The sequence below is a fragment of the Colletes gigas genome, unplaced genomic scaffold, assembly GCF_013123115.1.
Source record: "Colletes gigas isolate AHSC1104 unplaced genomic scaffold, ASM1312311v1 Colletes_gigas_Sc00055, whole genome shotgun sequence".
Classification (NCBI taxonomy): Eukaryota; Metazoa; Arthropoda; class Insecta; order Hymenoptera; family Colletidae; genus Colletes; species Colletes gigas.
In genome coordinates, this window is record NW_025106684.1 from 118,673 (window position 1) to 137,552 (window position 18,880).

General features: G+C 39.3%; 2 protein-coding genes across 2 annotated transcripts in view; one reads left to right on the forward strand and one right to left on the reverse strand.

Annotated features, from left to right (window-relative positions):
- The window catches only part of LOC122403486, a 173,378-nt gene that overhangs the window by 108,877 nt on the left and 45,621 nt on the right, over positions 1–18,880 (reverse strand). The gene's annotated exons all lie outside the window — the stretch shown is intronic.
- LOC122403505 lies at positions 3,164–6,414 on the forward strand. Its single transcript, XM_043407055.1, has 3 exons — positions 3,164–3,271; positions 5,431–5,653; positions 6,194–6,414. The coding sequence occupies exons 1-3, from the start codon at positions 3,164–3,166 to the stop codon at positions 6,412–6,414; spliced, it is 552 nt and encodes a 183-aa protein (XP_043262990.1).

Genomic DNA, 18,880 nt, shown 5'->3' on the forward strand with positions numbered 1-18,880 from the left:
ATTCGACGGAGGCCGAGGCGCGACCGAGACAGGGAATAACCAGGGGACTTCTGAAAACGGTGATCACGTTTTTTTAATTAAACCGAAAGTCAGACCCCTGTAGAGCAGGATCGCCCGGACAATCGAGACGGCCGGTTTAATCACGACGTAATAATGACGGCAGATAAATTAAACTGGACCGTAACGCTGTCCGCTCGAACAGCCCCTCGAAGAAAGATCGCGTGCTGAAAACAAAAGACCGACAAAACGATTCAATAAACTTCGAGAACACGGGAATCCCACGACGTCGAGATTAAGTTTATCAGAATGTGAAAATCGCTTCGAGCAATCCCGTTCCATAATTTTCTTTGAATCGTCAAACGCGTTTTATTTTCTGCGTCGTTGCTTGAAATAATTAAAACTAAATGTTCCCATTTATCGAAATGTAGTGTTGGAATCCGGGTGGTCAAGTAATGCTCCTTTTGTATTATAAGAGTTTATTTATTTACGTTGAACTCACGCCGAACTCAACTATGAAGAATAACGAAATTTGCGATGGGACAAGGCGTTAACACCCGCAGACTTCTTGTGCAACTCTAAGGCCCTGGGCCCTCCGGCCCGGGGATCTCAGCAACAGTAGGGGTGAAGGACCCTTAGACCTAGTGACTAACGAGCCTTGTGACTAACAGACGATGACGTATCGATGTTTGGCCTATTGGTCATCCAACAATAGCCACTGTATACTTATTCAGGAGATTTTTTACTACCGTTTCTTAACAAATTAATTTTATATATCAAATATATTTAGTATCAAGGGAGTAATTGTGAGTAAACACTTTATCTCCACCTTGTGGTATAAAAGTAAAAATAACCAAAAAATTGCATAATACACATCTTTATATATATCCCCGAAGGTTCCAAATATTTAAAATTTCTCGAATTGGGAATCATTCCTTATAAGATAAATAAAATGGCAATTATGAGGCACTAATTGTTGGGTCACCGAGGGAGTAATTGTGTAGAAACTTTATCTCCACCTTGTGGTATAAAAGTAAAAATAACCAAAATATTGCATAATACACATCTTTATATATATACCCGAAGGTTCCAAATATTTAAAATTTCTCGAATTTAGAATCATCCCTTATAAGATAAATAAAATGGCAATTGTAAGGCACCAACGATGAAGACATCGATCTTTTACACACATTTATGTAAGTATTTCGGTACTACCCAGTACTAGGAGCAACCTGGTGTATCTGTTGAACAAACAAACGATTCTTCGATAGTCGTGAAGCACCAAGAAGCAGCTAATGCTCCAACCGTGCAAACAGCCGATGCTATCGGTGTAAATATTGCGAAAGCAACGACTATTATTCTCAGCGTAGGTTCGTTAGATAGTTTGGCCACAGTTTCCCCGGGTCGGTCGGGCTATATAAACATTTATCGTTACCGAATCGAACGATGAACCGACGCCATACTGGATCGCTACGGCGTACGCGCCTCCGTAAATCCGTATTATCGTCCGTGACCCGATGCAGTCGCTGGTATAACTTTCGCCAGGATGTAAACAGTGTATTCGAGGACGGGTAAACGAGGTTTACGCTCGCCACGGTAAACAAAGAGGAGAGATAACAGGCCGGAGATCTTGCAGAATCATTTTGCGAACGGAGATTAAGAGATTAATTTAACGAGTTCCGGCGCTGCCTGATTTACGGCCACGAGGTCGCGAAGAATGCCGTTTTAAAAGGGAGGGTGCCATTTTTAACGGGGCATTTATCCACGGAAATTTATTCAATTAGCGGCGTAATCTCGCTTTACAAAGATATCGAATCCTGATGAAACCCCGAGCTTGTACAGTTTTTTATTTATGGGGAACGGTTTTTGTACACGTAAGCCACGCGCCTAATGAGAATAGTATGTTTCTTTTTCGACGAAACGGCAACCGTAACCGTGAGATTATCTGAACTCCAAATGTCTATTTTTGCTGATTGGTTCGTTGCGTGTCGTTAAAGCAATTTCAAAAATGTTGGTTCCTCGACTAATTACTCGACGTATGGTACGAAAGAACTACTATTTTTGTATTGGATAATTTTACGACCTTCTAAATTCATTGATGTGCATATTTCAAAGCATTTTAGGTATACTATTATTCGACTTGGAGAGTTCCTGATTTTACTTTCAATTGTATGACTTTTAGCCCCTTGACGTACAATAGATTGTCATCGAGTCTCATATATTAAAATCAATATATTTTTAAATTCACGAGGTATTTCTAAAACAAGTCTGTTCTTGTACGAACAAATTTAAACAAAGTTAAACATGTATTAGAATTAAGTATGCATTTAAAAAATTATTTGGAATTAAATCGTACGTCAAAGACTTAACACTTTCCATTATAGGACTGGAAAAATGAAATCTCCAGTTGAAACATCGAGGGAAATAAATTTGTATAGGGTTTGTGAATTTATCAAAGTTTAGGATACAAAAATAAGTATTGAAACAAATTTTAGTAGTTTACAATAATCTAAAATCAAAATTGTAGTCTTGCAAAAAATTATACGATTTTGAATAGACAATGAAGTCTGCTAGTTTCAGAAAAAGATATCCTCGACAATTTTCGTTTAGAAATCCTCCGATTTAACGTTAAGTAAAATATTTTCTAGCATTCTTCCGATCGTCTACCGCTTCGTCACCGTGTCACTGAACCCTCCGAAAATAACATTCGGATCAATATTCCCTCCAGTTTCTCGTTATTGTTATTATGTGTATCGTGACGTAATTCGGTGTTCCCCTATCACCAATTTTCAACGTGAACAGCGTCGATACGGGCGGCTCGATTTCGCGTCGTAATTCTCAAGAACCCCCGCTTGCAAATGGAGACAAACGCGGTTTATAGATCCGCGAACAATCAGCCGCCTAAATACGAGTCGGTAAACAGGACGGGCACGGGTGTTTAAGCACGAGTACGCGTTTACAGACTGTCGATTCACGGGGCTCTCGCCCACCATCGTCGACGTCGACAAACCCCGGGTGAGTAATGCGTCGTAGATAACGAACTGGAATCCCGTCAGAATCCACGTTTACGGTTTCAATATTCCGAACAGTCCGCTGCAACGACCAACGGTGAACACAACGTCACGAAACACCGAGCTACGCGAATCGCGCAACAGACGAACAGAAAATGTTGCGCGTGTGCGAGACACTTCCGGTGCTGATTTGCACAGCGTGTTTGATATTCTGCTGCAATGCTTGTTCGCCGGATATTGGACAGCCACTGGACTTGGATAAGGTAGTGCGTCGTTCTCTAAATAAATATATCAATTTTGTCAGACAAGAGGTTCGAGCATCGAATCGTCGATAAAGTAATAATTTATTTGGGACATTTCTCAGATCGAATAATTTAATTTTTGTCTCCTCGTTGTGATCGAGTTCCTTGTCAGGCAAAATTAATGTAAGATGATTTATATAATTGAAAAGAATTTTTTCCTGACATTTATTCGATTGAACAGTGTTGTTTTTGTTTCCTCGTTTCGTGGTATACTTCAATCTAAAATTGAAATATAGTGTGTTTGATATTCTGTTGCAAGACTGTTCTCTGAATGTTAGATAGTCGCTGGACTTGGATAAGGTAGTGCGTCGTTCTCTAAATAAATATATCAATTTTGTCAGACAAGAAGTTCGAGCATCGAATCGTCGATAAAGTAATAATTTATTTGGGACATTTCTCAGATCGAACAATTTAATTTTTGTCTCCTCGTTGTGATCGAGTTCCTTGTCAGGCAAAATTAATGTAAGATGATTTATAAAATTGAAACGAATCTTTTCCTGCCACTTATTCGATTGAACAGTGTTGTTTTTGTTTTCTCGTTTCGTGGTATACTTCAATCTAAAATTGAAATATAGTGTGTTTGATATTCTGTTGCAAGACTGTTCTCTGAATGTTAGATAGTCGCTGGACTTGGATAAGATAGCGCATCGTCGCTTCTAATTAGACACATTAATTTTGCTAAACAAGAAGCTTCAGTTGGGTAAAATTTCATTTGAATATCAGATGATCGATCAAACTAACGCGTAATAATTTATTCGTCCAATCGGTTGAACTTTTATCTTTTCGTTTCGTGAAATATTTCTGTTTAGACAAGAATTTTGGTAAATATTGAAAATATTGGTAAAAATATAACTGTTAAACACGTTTTAATATCAATATTACTTTGTGCTTCGATTTATTTGCTCGAGTATTAAATATCGATAAAAACTACAGATGAAAAATGTTATATTATTCATTTTTCACGTCACATTTTAATTCCAAAACGGTGAGAAAATAATGCTTTATTCTGTTGATCCGTATTTTCGAAAATCAAATATTAATAAACACGAATAAAATTTATAATATTGATTTTAGCAAACAAGATACACGTAAACTGTTAAATGCAACATGATTTTTAATATTTCGTATTAACGCCAATGTCCTCGACCATCAAAACTTATAAATAATTTGAGCCAATGTTTCTTTTGATACGATTAATAATGGAGTCTTCGCCAACAAACTACCTAGAAAATCTATTTGTTATTAGCTTCTTAAAAGCATCTACCAGTTCACAGATAAACGTGTCATGCAAGGGAACGTAAGATTGATATACTGTTCAGTTATAGAGAGGCAATCCGACGTCACAGAGATCGATTGCTTGTCTGTGATTGTTCGTCTCTTTCGGTGTGTTCCAATTTAATTAAAATGTTTCGTCAAAGCCCGTAAAAAAACACGAGGACACGGAAAAGCAAACTTTATATATTCCAATATTTTATTCTTCGATTCTGTAGTCGATTTCTAAGTTCAATTCTTTATTATGGAGTAAGGGTGCACTTACGTATATTTTGTTCAATTCCACGAGTATCGGGGCTCTTTCAATTTTCAAAATATTACTTTCTAAACGAAAGTACGCGGTCCTGTGATTGCTTCGTCGAACATAATGCACGTCGAGGTTTGCAAACAGTCGTATAGATTCGTCCCCAACGATCGTCCGGAAGATTCGTTGATTCGAATCGTGCCAAATGGAAACGCGTAACGTAACGTTGCCTGTTACGCGATATCTATGATCCTGATGCAGCTACGCCGGGCACCCGTAAATTCGTAGGCGTGCTAGTTGAACGCATCGTTTGCACGCTTGCATCGAAGGTTGTCAATATTGGATCGGTACGCGCAAACGTGTACAATAATTTACAAACTTGCGTGCATACGCACGATCCTAATTTGAATTTACACCGATTGCAAATGAGGAGGGGGTGGCATTTCTACGTGAAATACAATCGAATCTGACTCTTCCGCGAAATTGCCATTTTAACAAAATCATAACAGAATTCTTCCTATTTCCTCTACGAATAGAATTCGACTTTCCAGGGCAAAATCATCTACTTCTTTTAGAAGACAAATTTTTTTAAATCGAACTTCAGTTTTCAGGGGAGTGGTATTTCGCAGCTGGGACCCCGATAAACCAAAGTTTGAGCAGATGCGGTCGATTCCTCGTGAAGAAGACGTCGGAGAACGCGTTTGCCATCAAATACACGGCGATTAGCCATAAAAACAATATTCCGATCACTTTCTACGTGGACGGGACCGTGGATGGAAACGAAGTCACTGGAACGTGGCAATTGCAGGGATCGAAACGGAAACTAGGCAAGTATAATGATCTTCGAGTAGAAAAAATTAAATTCAAAAGAAACGTTAATTTCACTAGCTTTTTAGCAATGTTGTTTCCAACTAAAGTTGTTACATGTGTGACCTTTCATTTTCTATAAAAGTTTCTACAAGACATTCTATGAACATATTTTACGAGTTATTTCAAAGTTACTTTTATAGATTATTAAATCCGTCTTTGTATCAATTTCACCCTATTGCAGAAGAAAAAAGTGAAAATTTGCGGTACGAATCTTGTTGAATAATAATAATATTTCGTACGAAACGGTTTCTAGTCGAATAAATTATTTCGAACGCCAGTTGTCACCGACAGTGACGGTAATATTTCCACCGCCGTGTATTAGATATCTCCCTACGCGCGGAGACAAATGTTTTCATCGGTCAAAGTTCGTTTCGTAATCTGTAACGCCACGGCGTGGAACGTTCTTCCTTATCCTTGTAGAAAAGGGACGATATCTCGACGAGCCAACAGTCGGGGCGAGCACGTAGTTGACTAACTCCACGATTTTATATTCCCAGGACCTTTCAAGCACGTCATAGTATTCGCAAACTACAGAACCGTCCTCGCTATGGCAGTTTGCTCAGAGGGTACGACGCTTCGCCATCCGGAATACAAGTTCTCTATGATTTGGTCCCGCGAGAGGAGCCTGCCCTCGCCGATCTTGACGGAGCTTAAGTCCAAACTCGGAACATACATTAATCAAGGAGAAATTCGACTGGTGGAGCATGGGAACTGTTAAACAAACCATAAACTTCCAGGCAAGACCGTGTCCTGTGACGGAGACGTGACCCCATAATTGACTTCTATCCAATTTACGTGCATCGAGCAGAGCAACTACTTTGATCAAGTTCTAATCTAATCGCGCCTATAATGTCTCCGTTTTACTTTAATAATCTTAAAACATTACGTAACTGTGCAACGGATATTTAAATTAAATCTGACATATCTTTCTTAAGCAATCTCTAAATTATATGTAATTATTAGAATATTGTAATATCGAAATAAGCAAATTTTCCATGTCTAATTTGAGCGACGATAATTTCTAACTATAAAAATATAAATTAGGATACCAAGTTGTCGGCAACAATAAACGCGTGTTATAAAACTGTGTACGAAAATATATAATTTTGGAAACCACGGTTGTGCAGCGTACGTATGAAAACCACCCTTAGAGAATGAATCATTCAAGGAGGGTGACGCAGTACTTATTCGTTGAGCTCATGAAATATTCGAGTAACAACCAACTGAGCCGAGCATCAACACCTGCGGTCGGAACGGCATCTCGAAACACTTCGCCATTCTGCTGTGTATAGAAACTGTTATAAAAGACCCGTTTCGGTAAATAAATAAAATATCCAACGCGGAATGGCAGCTCGATAAATCTATATGGAATACAGAGACTCGACAACTGCACGAAGATTATTACAAATTTTTTAGACGCCTGAAAAGTGTTTCACGATCATGAAAAAATTTCGAAGTACATATTTTGCGGATAACTGCTCAGGCAAATGGCGAATACGAGTGTCACGGTAAGTTGCGATTTTACAGTCGCGCCATATGGTGCGCCACGCGGGGGGTGAAATCAACTACCGATTATTTTTTATGTAAAATAACTTATAGAACCCTCATACGCTATACGGATTCCCCAAAAATGGTGGGACCTTATACTACGTCCAGAAATACTTTAGAGAAAAGATATTTATTGTGCTCAAAATGAATTTATTATTAGTTCCAATACAGATGAAATATTTGACGAATGGAAACCTTACAACTGCAGTAAAAGCCAAACCAAAAGCGTACAATTTTTTACGAGACCAAAACTTTTACTTTACACAATTGTACTGCATAAATTAAAATTTGTCTAAAATTTATTTCCTTTAACATTTCAACCTGAGAATTAGTTATTTTAACAAATCATTTTCAAACGCAAGTTCACAGCAAACGTTTTTCATCTGTTCGATCTCAACAACCCGCAGTATATTTTTAAACGCTCTGTATGTGGTAAAGGTTCGCGCGACGATGCGTGTAGTTCACGTTAACGATAGTTCCGCCTATATCCGGCCCGACTTTGAAACATACTACCCTATTACGCGCACTCCGCTCGGCCTGTTAATTGAACGCGATTACAACTATCGGTGCAACGAGCGCCGATGCGCCAACTCGACGTGAAATATCGAGTGAACACAACGGAATGTACGAGGAAACTCGAGGATCGAGAGTTCTACGGCGTTAACGGCGAACGTGGCTCCCGGGAACGCCCGAATTGTTCAACTATTTTCGAACTTTCGACCCCTTTCCTCGCCGCCTCTCCTTCCGTTCGTTTACTCCTTGCCTGGCTCCACCCAACCCCCCTTTCTCTCCCTGACGGGGCGAGCTGCAGATTTTCGGCACAAAGCCCCCATAAATCCCACGTATCACAATGACCGTGTCCGTAATAAATATTGCACGCAAACACCTAATGGGGAAAGCCATTTCGGCACGGAGTTCGATGATATTGTTTATGGAGACTACGTACGGGAACGCGATATAATGGAAATTCCGGCGTCCGGCCGACTATTTATGGGACACCGTCATGTGGTACCCGTTGCCTTGCTGAACCCCCGTGGCTTCCCATGGTATATAGGCCACGTAACCATCCCACGGGGACAACTACAACGCGCTCTGTCTCCCCCAGTCCCCTTTTTTCTGACGTTTTGTACCGTATCCTCCCTTTCGGGATCCCGTTTCACTTTATGGAACGATCGCCAACGTACTTCCACTCGTTCGAGTATCTTCAAATACATCGGTGTAATTAACGATCGAGTAATACGATAGAAAATTGGGATTCGAATTTTACGAGGATCGTACCACTTCGAGTTTTAAAATTTCATTTCTCAATATACATTCTCGTACGTTTCAGCCGGCGATGTTCCAAAGCTTTTATGCCGTTTCTGTTTAGGGTGTGCATTAGTCTATCCGATAGAAACGTTTTCAATTTTTAAGCAAATCGAGCTTTAAATTTGTCGCATCACTCTCCAGTAGTATTTCTTCGATATCTAAATATGTTTCGATGGAAGAATCCACCGTATTACTTTGAACGTTTTCTCGACTCTGGAGTGTCGCGATGAATTGAACAAAATTTTTCGTTAAACTTCGATATCAAATTTTCATATTTACCGCGCGAAGTAATCAACGAACGAAAGGACGAGAATTTCCATCGAGCGATCGATGATCTTTTTCGCGTACCCTCGAAGAGATTTAAAGATAATGGATTGCTTTGTGGGAATCCACCCTATATAAGCGCCATTCGTCCCGGGCGTATATAAAGAGTGTCTTTTTAGATAAAAAGGGACTTCTTGTTCCATTGATCGAAGAACATTTTTCCCTTCCCGCCAAGACAACGCTTTATAATTAAGTCGATTGTAAAGCCTTCCTGTAAAGCATTCATTGTGACGTCATTCAACCCATTCACTATGCTATTAATGGCGTGTCACCCCATACCGCACTTATATAGAGATATATGTACACACGGGCCACGTGACCGCTCCACCGGGACAACCATTAAACCGACCCTACGGATCATGATGTCCCATGAACATCACTTGAGGGCTCTGGGATTGTCACGTTCACAAAGGCGACACAGGTGCAGGCGATCGTGGTTTTTAAGAGGCGCCACCGTCCCTTAACTTAGCCAAGATATCGCCAGTGTGCCCGTTATATCGGTTAATTAAGCGAAACGAGGCGGAACGTCGCAAACATTACGTAACCTGAACTTTTCTTGCGCAAGGAAACCTCGTTTCACGCGGTACTGCATCATCGTCCAAGATAATAGTGACCGTTTAATATCATCAGACTCTTTAAATTCTATGAACACTTCGACTGCCAGACCAAACCCCCGAAATTGTTCACGAAGCTTCGTTTTTAGACAATTGGAAGCTATCAAACTCACGATTTGACAGTGAATTTATTTTTACAGCCTCCTTAAAATTCGAGAATCCTATCTAGATAAAAAATCTGAAATTAAAATTTTATGTAAATAGTTTATTTGGGGGCTATTTGAGATGGTAGAGTTGGGTGGTTCACCCTAATACGTGTTACTAGATTTAAGTTGATATTTGTACGAATATTGTTAATAAGTTCGTGAGTAATTGCTCTTGGCACTAAAAAAATAAAATTTCATCCATTAAATTAAAATTGCTTGGGTAGCAGTGTTGCAACGAGTATAAAAGTAACGACACGGCTGGATATGAAAGCGAGGAGAACACAAGTTAAAACATCCACTATGTACGGTGAAAGATGTCGACATTACACGTCAGTCTCACCGCGTTTCACGCGTTCACTTACACGCTTAGCAACGAGACAAAAAGCAAAGGATGACTAAACGTGTCGAGGTCAGGTCGAAATGCGCCAAAAACATTTTCCACTCGAGCGTACCGCCGCGCTCAAGGGTTGTAAACAATGCGAAAAGTTTCCTTTGAACTTTAAAGCATCCGTCCGTTCCGCTATATATTAATAAATCTAATACAGCTAATTTATTTTACCAACAAGAATTACTAATCAATTTCAACCGCTGGCTAAAATGAAACGAAACAACCTCTCGGGGTTAGAATATAAAACACTAGAAATATAAACACAGGATATTGATAAAACACTGTGTAGAGATTTATTTATAAACAGTTTCTCAAATATCAAAGGTAACGCGCCTGAACGCGCCATAAATACTCGTGCTAGGTTCACGATGCATTAAAGTTTCATGGAGGACGTCACGATGCAGACTTATTTCTTAAAATATTAAAATAAATTTTCACAAACACACGACGAAACAATTATTTCCGATTTATTAACGTTTCCGAATAAATCTCTTAGTCATTCGATATTTTTATATAATTTTAATATATCTAGAGGCAGTTAAATATGTTTTCAATCTTATTACCCGTTAGTAATACCTAAGAATTGTTTTTCACGGGCACTTTTAAAGGTTTCTTTTCTGTTTTAAAATTGTTCTCAGCTTCAGACATCCTCCACTTTCCTAATCAAGAGAAGATCTAATCGTCCGTCAGCCCCGTGCCTCGAAAACCTTAATTCGACCCTGGTCGCAATATTCGATAATGAAATTTCGCATATTTCGCAGTATTCTAGCGCGGTTCTTCGCGAAATGTAAAATATGAATGCGCGAAAGACACCCTTGTTCCTTCGAGTATATTTCAATTACTTTCTTTGACAATGTCCGACGACTCGCTCGAACAACCCGGAGAATGTAAGTAACTGGATCAAAGCGTAAAAAATTGATGGGGTCGATGGAAAGAGGTTAGCTTAATTTGCAAGAGAGCTTCGAATGTTCTCGAGCATTTGTGCCGGGCCACGTGAACTCTTTTTGTCCAATGGCGCCCCTTCTTTGGCGCGCGCCGATAATCTTGTCAAAGAAAGGAGGCTCTCGAATATAGCAGATTTATGCCATGTGCACATACGCCTATGTAATACATGACGTGCTGTATACCTTGTACTATTTACTGACCCCTTCGAGGGCTCGGTAAATCACTGGTATTCGAATCTTAGAAGGCTCTCGCGGATTAGCGCCAAATTGGCGTTCCTCCTTTCGTTTCCACTAAAGGGTCGCATTAACTCTCCGGAATCTCGCTTAAGAGAGCAATATCGTCGAACAAGCCTAGCTTTCTGCATCGAAAGCACAACAGTCTGCTGTGCTTTTCGACAGTAAAAACATTCCTTTAAAGAGCAACTGAGGTAAAAAAAATAAATAAAGTCTGGTAGAGCTCGTGAACTTCAAAAATAAATACTACGAAAAATTCTTATATCATGGAGCTTCGAATTGTCGAAAAAAAATTGTGTCAAAAGCTTCTTCTTTAATGAAACATGTAAAATATATTTTCGAACCTTCTCTTAATATTTTAATCATTTAACCTCTTCAGGGACGACTTTTTTTTTTATCTATTTATTATTGACAGAAACTATAATAGTAAAAAAAAAAAACTAAACGTCCACATATGTGGCTAAGGGCGTGAAGAGGTTAAACGCTTTTTCTGTAATAAAGTATATCAAGTATATTTTCGAACCTTCTCTTAATATTTTAATCGTTTAAACACATTATTTATTTGCTCGAGCAGATACTGAAAAATATTTATAGAACGAAATGTAAAATAAAAAATATATTCTCGAAAGATTTCACGATTCTCAGGGAGGGAGAGGTTAGTATCGAATAAAATGATTATAGAAATCAATATAAACGAAGCGATTTAAGAGGCCCCAGTGGTGTGTCGGGATAAAGTTTTCGCCTCGTCGCTTCGTTTAATGCTAGAGGATAATGACCACAATTTACTAGGATTTTTTCCCCGTAAGTCTCCGAAGTAGTAGGCATCATTAATTTCGTGATTTTAGGATTCTATTTTCACGATCGAAGGGTGATATAGGAGCGTGTACAGCGGAGATAAGGGTGCGCCCACCAATGACAGAATATCGTTTACTGCAGTTCTCCATAACCCCCCTCGCCCGTCTTCCCATGGGATTACGTCCCCTAAGCTACATTTACATATACAGCCGGAGTGCTGCTCGAACTACCGGCTGGTAAAAGGAAAGAATTCAATAAAAGACGAGCACTCGTCCACTGTCTCAAGGTCCTAAGCCCGATAGTCCGAGATCGTGGACCTTAGACCGTGGAGGAGGGTCCGTGGAGGATGTATAAATTTTCCAAGAAGCTTCTCGGTAATTGTATAGCTGGCAATGACTCACGAGTTGATTAACTGCTCAGGTAAATGGACTGCCAAGGAGTACGAATCCGCGTGTCAGCATCCTTCGTGAAAATTCATGCGTACCTGAAACAGCAAGCGAAACAAACGTATAGTGAAATATTCGAGAAATGAAATACTATGAACAATAATCAAGAAATTAGGTGTTGCATGGACGAAAAGGAAGAAATAAAATTAATGTATAAAGGTAGGGATCAATATTGGAAGAAACCAATTAATTCTGTATGATAATTGCGTGAATAGAAAATAAAGTGAGCAGTAAAATATGAAATTATAATAGGAGAATGAACAGAAAACTGGTGTAAGATGAAAATACGAGTGTCTTACGTTGGTGGCTGCGGATACAAAACCTATTCGTTTCCCTAGTGACAGTTTTCTAATTAAAATTTCGTTCCCAGTCCCCGATGGTGGCTGACATGAGAACGAACCAGCATAGAAAGAAAACAATAAAAATCCATCGACTGGGACGCGTAGATGATACGTCGATACCTCGAAACCGTATTAGGTTCTGTCAGGGACCAATTTTAGCTCGTCAGGGGAATCGGTTGATTTTAATTTGACTGTCACAGCCTTGATGCGCTCACCAACTTTCTTTTCGTCCGACAGGCTTGGATTCGAACGAACACCTCGCAACAATCGAGACGGAAACTTTAAGAAAAGAGTATTCCATGTAAGTAACAAATTTTTCAAGCGATGATACGAGATTTGATATTCATACTGGATATTATCTGTAACGTGAAAACTCGAATCTAAATGGGGACGAATTAAACTGAAAAGTAGGTGTGTAATTTTTAATATAAATCCGCGGGAACCACGATAACCGTCGTGATCTTAAAAGCAGCGGATCTTCTTTCACGTTAAAAGCCATCGAAGGAATAATTTAAGGGTGAGAGGGATTACTCCTGGTAGGTACATCGCTCCTCTCCAGAATCTGCAGGATCATAACAAATGGCTCGTAGCACCCTAATGGATATAAAGAACGCTGGAGGTGTTGTTGCCCATTGTCGAAGTACCAACTGTTGAGGAGAGAAAGCACGATATAAGGGGTGAACGGTACGAAATAGACGAGCAAAGGGATCAAAAAAAAAATACAAGTGAAATAGCAAATGAGAGAGTGGGAATAGAATAAGAGAAAGAGGGCTAGCGAAAAGAAAAATGGCGCCTGGGAGGGGGGTGTCAAATGTGCGTATACCAAAACACCGGCAACCTTTGGAAACTTACCCTAAATAAATATCATCCCGCTTTTTCTTACACGCCCTTTAACCTTGACAAATAGTATTACACTTTGGAGTACGCGTCAGAGGTTGAAACGATTTCAAGACACAGTTTATCGATACAATATTCTGATCGAGCTTTTTTCTGAAATGTAAAAAACTCGTGACTTTAATTTCCAATTGGAGGCGACGTGTAACGCGACTTTGTTCCATTTTTCTCGTATACCATATCCGCGCGTTTATATTTTTATTACACCGGGGGGGAACGTACACGCTTCGCCTAAGCGTCGCGAGCGATAAAAACGTTTGGACTATCGCTCGAAAGTGGCAATAAATTAAAAGCACCTGCCTTATAAATTTGATACGTTAAAACCGAGAGAAAACTAAAAACACGTGAATAAATCGTTCGATCTAATATTCACGCGCTATTCTATCGTACTTCGGTACTGTTTTAGCGTATTTTGAAGCCCGACGACGCTCCTCACCTGCGAGGAAAAACGCGCCCTAAGTAAAACGTTCGCTTAAGTCGAACTTATCAGTCGCGGCACGCAAGCATTCGTGACCGTTACGAGCAGCTTCATGCAAATTCATCCCCGCGCTAACATCTGACGTTAAAGGGAAAGAGAAAAAGGAGAGAAATGGCCTATCGTTCGGATAAAGCCACCCTCGGATCGAAGCCTCCTACGCCACGATGCTCATGGCGGCCGCGCTAAGCCGCGAAATAAAACCCATCTCACGAGCCCGCTTCTTTTTCTCTCGGGGTTGAAGGAAGCTCTTGAGCCCGAAAGACGCAACAAGGCTGCTCTTCGAACGAGCGTCTTGAGATCTCGTACTACCGGTCGTAACGAACTGGACAAAGTACATTGATTCCGCAGCCGGCTCGTTGAGAACGGAAAATTATGGCCAGAAGCGCGGTTTAGGATACGCGCTCGTAGACTCCAGAAAAAATTCATTCGAGAACATCGAACGCGAATTTCAGTTCGTAAATTATTTTAAATCCACGGGTTCGGGCAAACAAGGAGGACAGGAATTTATTTAGTTCACGACTTAAAATTTTTGTTCGTTATCCTGTAAATGAGATTTGCTTCACTTCGATGACACGCTGATACTTTAAATTCGATGTTTTAGCAATCTGAGCAAGCTCTATTAATTTGAAATAAAGTATTAACAATTTCAAAGTTTCTACGCGCATTTGTGAATGCTCGGAGTATATCTGCAAATTCTTTTTAACTAGATTCTCGAATTGCATAAATCAAGGGACAATATAGTCCGGGCAGAAATACAGATTTAACCCTTATTCGGATTATGGTGGCCTCCAAACCCCACTTTAAATCAGTAATGCTTGAAAACGTGTGGACATAATTATTTTGGGTTTCACGAGATCCTCTGTTAATGGACTTTTAATATTCTATGAAAGAAATATGATCGTGCAAGTTTCCTTTATATTACGTCTTGTATTACGAAGTCTCAGCGTCGACATTGTTGAATCGCTATTACGCGAGAGGCACAACATTTGGACACAAACTGCGATGCTGGAACGGGTCTCGTCCATCCAAAGATCACTGGGTAAATCTAAACGACGCCGGGATACAAATTGAAAGCACTTTGTGCCTTCTGTTGAGTGACTGTAACGGATGCCACGTCTTTTCGAACTCTCTCTCTGGCCAACTGGACAGGCTGAATTGCTCGATTTTTCAGGAAGTCTATTTACTTTCTATCCGTAACTTCGATTGACCGTACTCGACCCTCGGTGACCTCATCCCAGCTGCTAGAAGGGCGGAATTTAATAAAAATGTCCACGGTAATCGAACAAAGCCGAGAAGGCCAATGAAAGGAAGAAAAACAACTGAATCGTTTTTGTATTAAAAAAAGAACCCGATGGACGATTAGCAAAGATTTATACCATGCAAATTCTTGTTATTTGTTCGTGAGAAAACACGAAATTATTGAGTTTTACTCGGACGATTAATTATCTTGGTTATTTTGATCCTTCATACTGTTTGTTAAGAATTTCTAACAATAAAATGCATAAATCCAAATGCAATCATAATTTTCCGTAGAAACTATACTAATTTTTAGATAATAAAAACGGGTTAATTTCAAATTAAATTTCAATTTCTTTCGAACGAAATAATTCGTCCTCGATTTCACCCCATGTTGCTCGAAACGTCAACGTAAATCGTTATGAAATATTTCGTAATCCCATTAATTCGATCCTGCGAGCCGTAAAATCAAGCTGGAAAGATATTTCATGCGAATGTGTAATATTTTAACCGCGACGGAGGAACCAGACACGTACGTGTAAAGTCAACCCCCGTTTTCTTCTTTCTTTTTTCACACTCCGCGACATGACAAGAGGAATGTAGACCATAAAATGTAATGAAATTTCTCGTCCAAACGGTGTCTGCTGTGCGATCAAGGATTCAATAAGAGAAACGCGTTTTAACAATGTCAAGAGACACATTTTGTTTCGATAAAGGCTATTTATGCATCGATATATCTCAACCTCTGCAAGCTATAATAATTTATTCGTTCGTACGAACGAAGAATTAAATTCTCAAATCGGTCACGCAACGTGACTTTAATTATTTCTTTAAAACTAGCAAATAAATCCCTGTTTACATTTCACGAACAATATGCATTCCATCGTTCTACAAAAGATCATTAAAATCGCAGTACAGTTGGGATCCTCCCCTTGCGAGACTACTTCACACAACCCTCCGAAAGCTACAGTACTCGCTATTTTAATTACGATAACAGGAAATCGCAAAATCATTAAATTTTAATTTCTTTTCCGGCTTATATATTTGGTATCCAGTGGAAAATTTATGAGCATTCGTTACCACCTTCCTTCTTGATAATTTAATATATTCTCTGAAAAGTGAGATATTTCATCGACAATTAAAAAATAATTTAAATATACAAAATCGCAATTTATCGTTAAATAAAAATATCTTTGCCGAATATGATAATCGTATAATTATACGCGTCCTTCGATAGGTGAATGCTTTGGGATCGAACTTGTCGAGAGTCATAATTCAGGGTGCCAACGGGACTACAATCGCTCGAAGACATTTTTAATTCGCACTGCCTCTGGCGTACCTTTTGTTCCAGTATTTAGTTCCGGCCAGTTTGTGAGCATCAGCGGAACGGCGAACCCCTCGTGCATTCAGCCCCTAAACCACCCTTGAATCGTCCACAAGCCAGACACCGTCTGTGTGGATGCACACTTCTGTACAGGGTGTATCAAAAATCAGTCGGCACGGATCGAATTCTTATAGGCATACTTTACAATGGCATCTTCGCGTCCCTTCAACGCCTGCCAACAGCTCCAAACGCATATAATAAATTTTTAGGGACCACGATGCGACTATATCAAGTATGAGTTTATCTCTGTACGAAAATCACCGAATTACTGAGTTAATAAATAATTTCTCAACTCAATTTTACGAGTATCGTGATAGTACATAGTCACGAATTAATTCCCATAAATTACCGAATTACTAAACGAATTTATGTCAAACGTAAAATTGTTTTTCCCCCTTCGTGGCCTTATGGATCCTCGATAAGAAACACCGTGATATATTATATTTGTAAATTAAACCGAGTTTTTACGAAGCTCCAAATTATAATTACGAAGATATCGTGCGCTCGTAATCTTACATCTTCGCATGTACCGTGCTCATAAAATTTAGCTTAAAATAAAAAAAACCGCTCATGGTATACCTACAGCGAGTAATACGGTTCCTTATCGTTAGCCTGTAATCAGATTCTAATTTTAGGAATTCCTCGTGTCCATAACGCCACGCGTTATCAGACTACGAACGGTATCACGTTCGACGAAACATTTAACTCGCGTGACAAGCCGATTCGAGGCGCACCCTGTATACCCTGACGCAGACAGTAGCAGAAAATGAAATCACAGAAACACGTACGCAGGACAGTCGGATCAGAGATTAAAGGATTTAAAGGAAACGAAAAAGCTGGAAGGAAGTTCCGTTAATGACGGATAAAAGAATCCTCACGGACCGGTTATTACCGTCGGAGAGTTCGTTTAGCTTCGAGATACTGGGTTTGATCTTCTTAATCGGTAATTTCCAAAATGACCATGTAGAACGAAACGTCTCTGAGCCGAGTTATGAAACGAAACTCTTGTTTCCACCGTAGACGTAATCGTAGGATTTTATACGCATAAATTCTGACGTATACTTTAATATTCCAAAGGTGTGGGAATTCCATCATGAGTTATTCGTATCGATTCATTCTACGTTACTGTAATTGCTGCTCGGGAAAATCGAATCGTTCGAGTGTATTTCTGACGTGGATAGAAACTGTTTGGACGAGTAAATACACATGAAATAAATATTCAAGGAACTTGCGTGTCTCGAAACGATTAAACGGCGGCTCTGACATGCATGCCAACGTTCAAAGGGAAAGTAATGAATTTATAGAGACCAATTATTGCAGTTATTTTGCTGTTATCGTATTATATAATATTTCGTGTATAAGGTACCACGTGTACAATAGAAAAAGCTAAAAATAACATTGTTTTGCTTCAGTGTTTATGGAACATAATATGATTATTTGAATAATCGACCACTGTTTTGACCACTAACTTCGCCCTAAACAAAATAAAAATTATAAATAGATTAAACGCGACACTGTGTGAAACACTCTGTAAATAAAGTGAAATACAGGGACGTAACAGCTGAGGTAACTGTAAACTGATTAATTGTTCTCCATAAATTCGCTACCCTTTCTTCGAACGTCGACTATAAAAGCACGCACTTGAAACGCGCTCACGAACATACGCGGCACGTAACTAAATTATATCGAACCACGCAGCTCGCTTAAATTCCTGTTTTCTGAATACAGGTATTCGAAAAATGTCAAATTGTGTTTTATAGTTATATAATCTTTTATACGAAGTCTGTTCAAAAAATAATAGAACTATTTTAAACAAATTTTTTTTATTTAATGTACGACTTATTGCTCTTTGTCTCCTTCAAAGTACTCCCCTCTTCTATTCACACACTTGTTCCAGCGATGATTCCATTTTACGGTGCATTCCTGGAAAGCTTCTTTTGGAACATCCTTCAATGCCTGTGACGAATTTTTCTTAATGTCCTCAAAATCTCATGACATGACCCAATTGATACTCCAACCTCTTCTGCAAGTTCTCTGATAGCCAGACGACAGTTAATGCACGCAAGATCTTTGATTTTCTGAATGTGAATGTCATCGGTTGAAG

Bases quoted from the DNA above. Each gene is read 5' to 3' on its own strand.
- LOC122403505 (XM_043407055.1), top strand. From the start codon at position 3,164: ATGTTGCGCGTGTGCGAGACACTTCCGGTGCTGATTTGCACAGCGTGT. The intron at 3,272-5,430 runs GTAGTGCGTCGT...ATCGAACTTCAG, and splicing joins AGCCACTGGACTTGGATAAG to TTTTCAGGGGAGTGGTATTT. The intron at 5,654-6,193 runs GCAAGTATAATG...TTATATTCCCAG, and splicing joins GGGATCGAAACGGAAACTAG to GACCTTTCAAGCACGTCATA.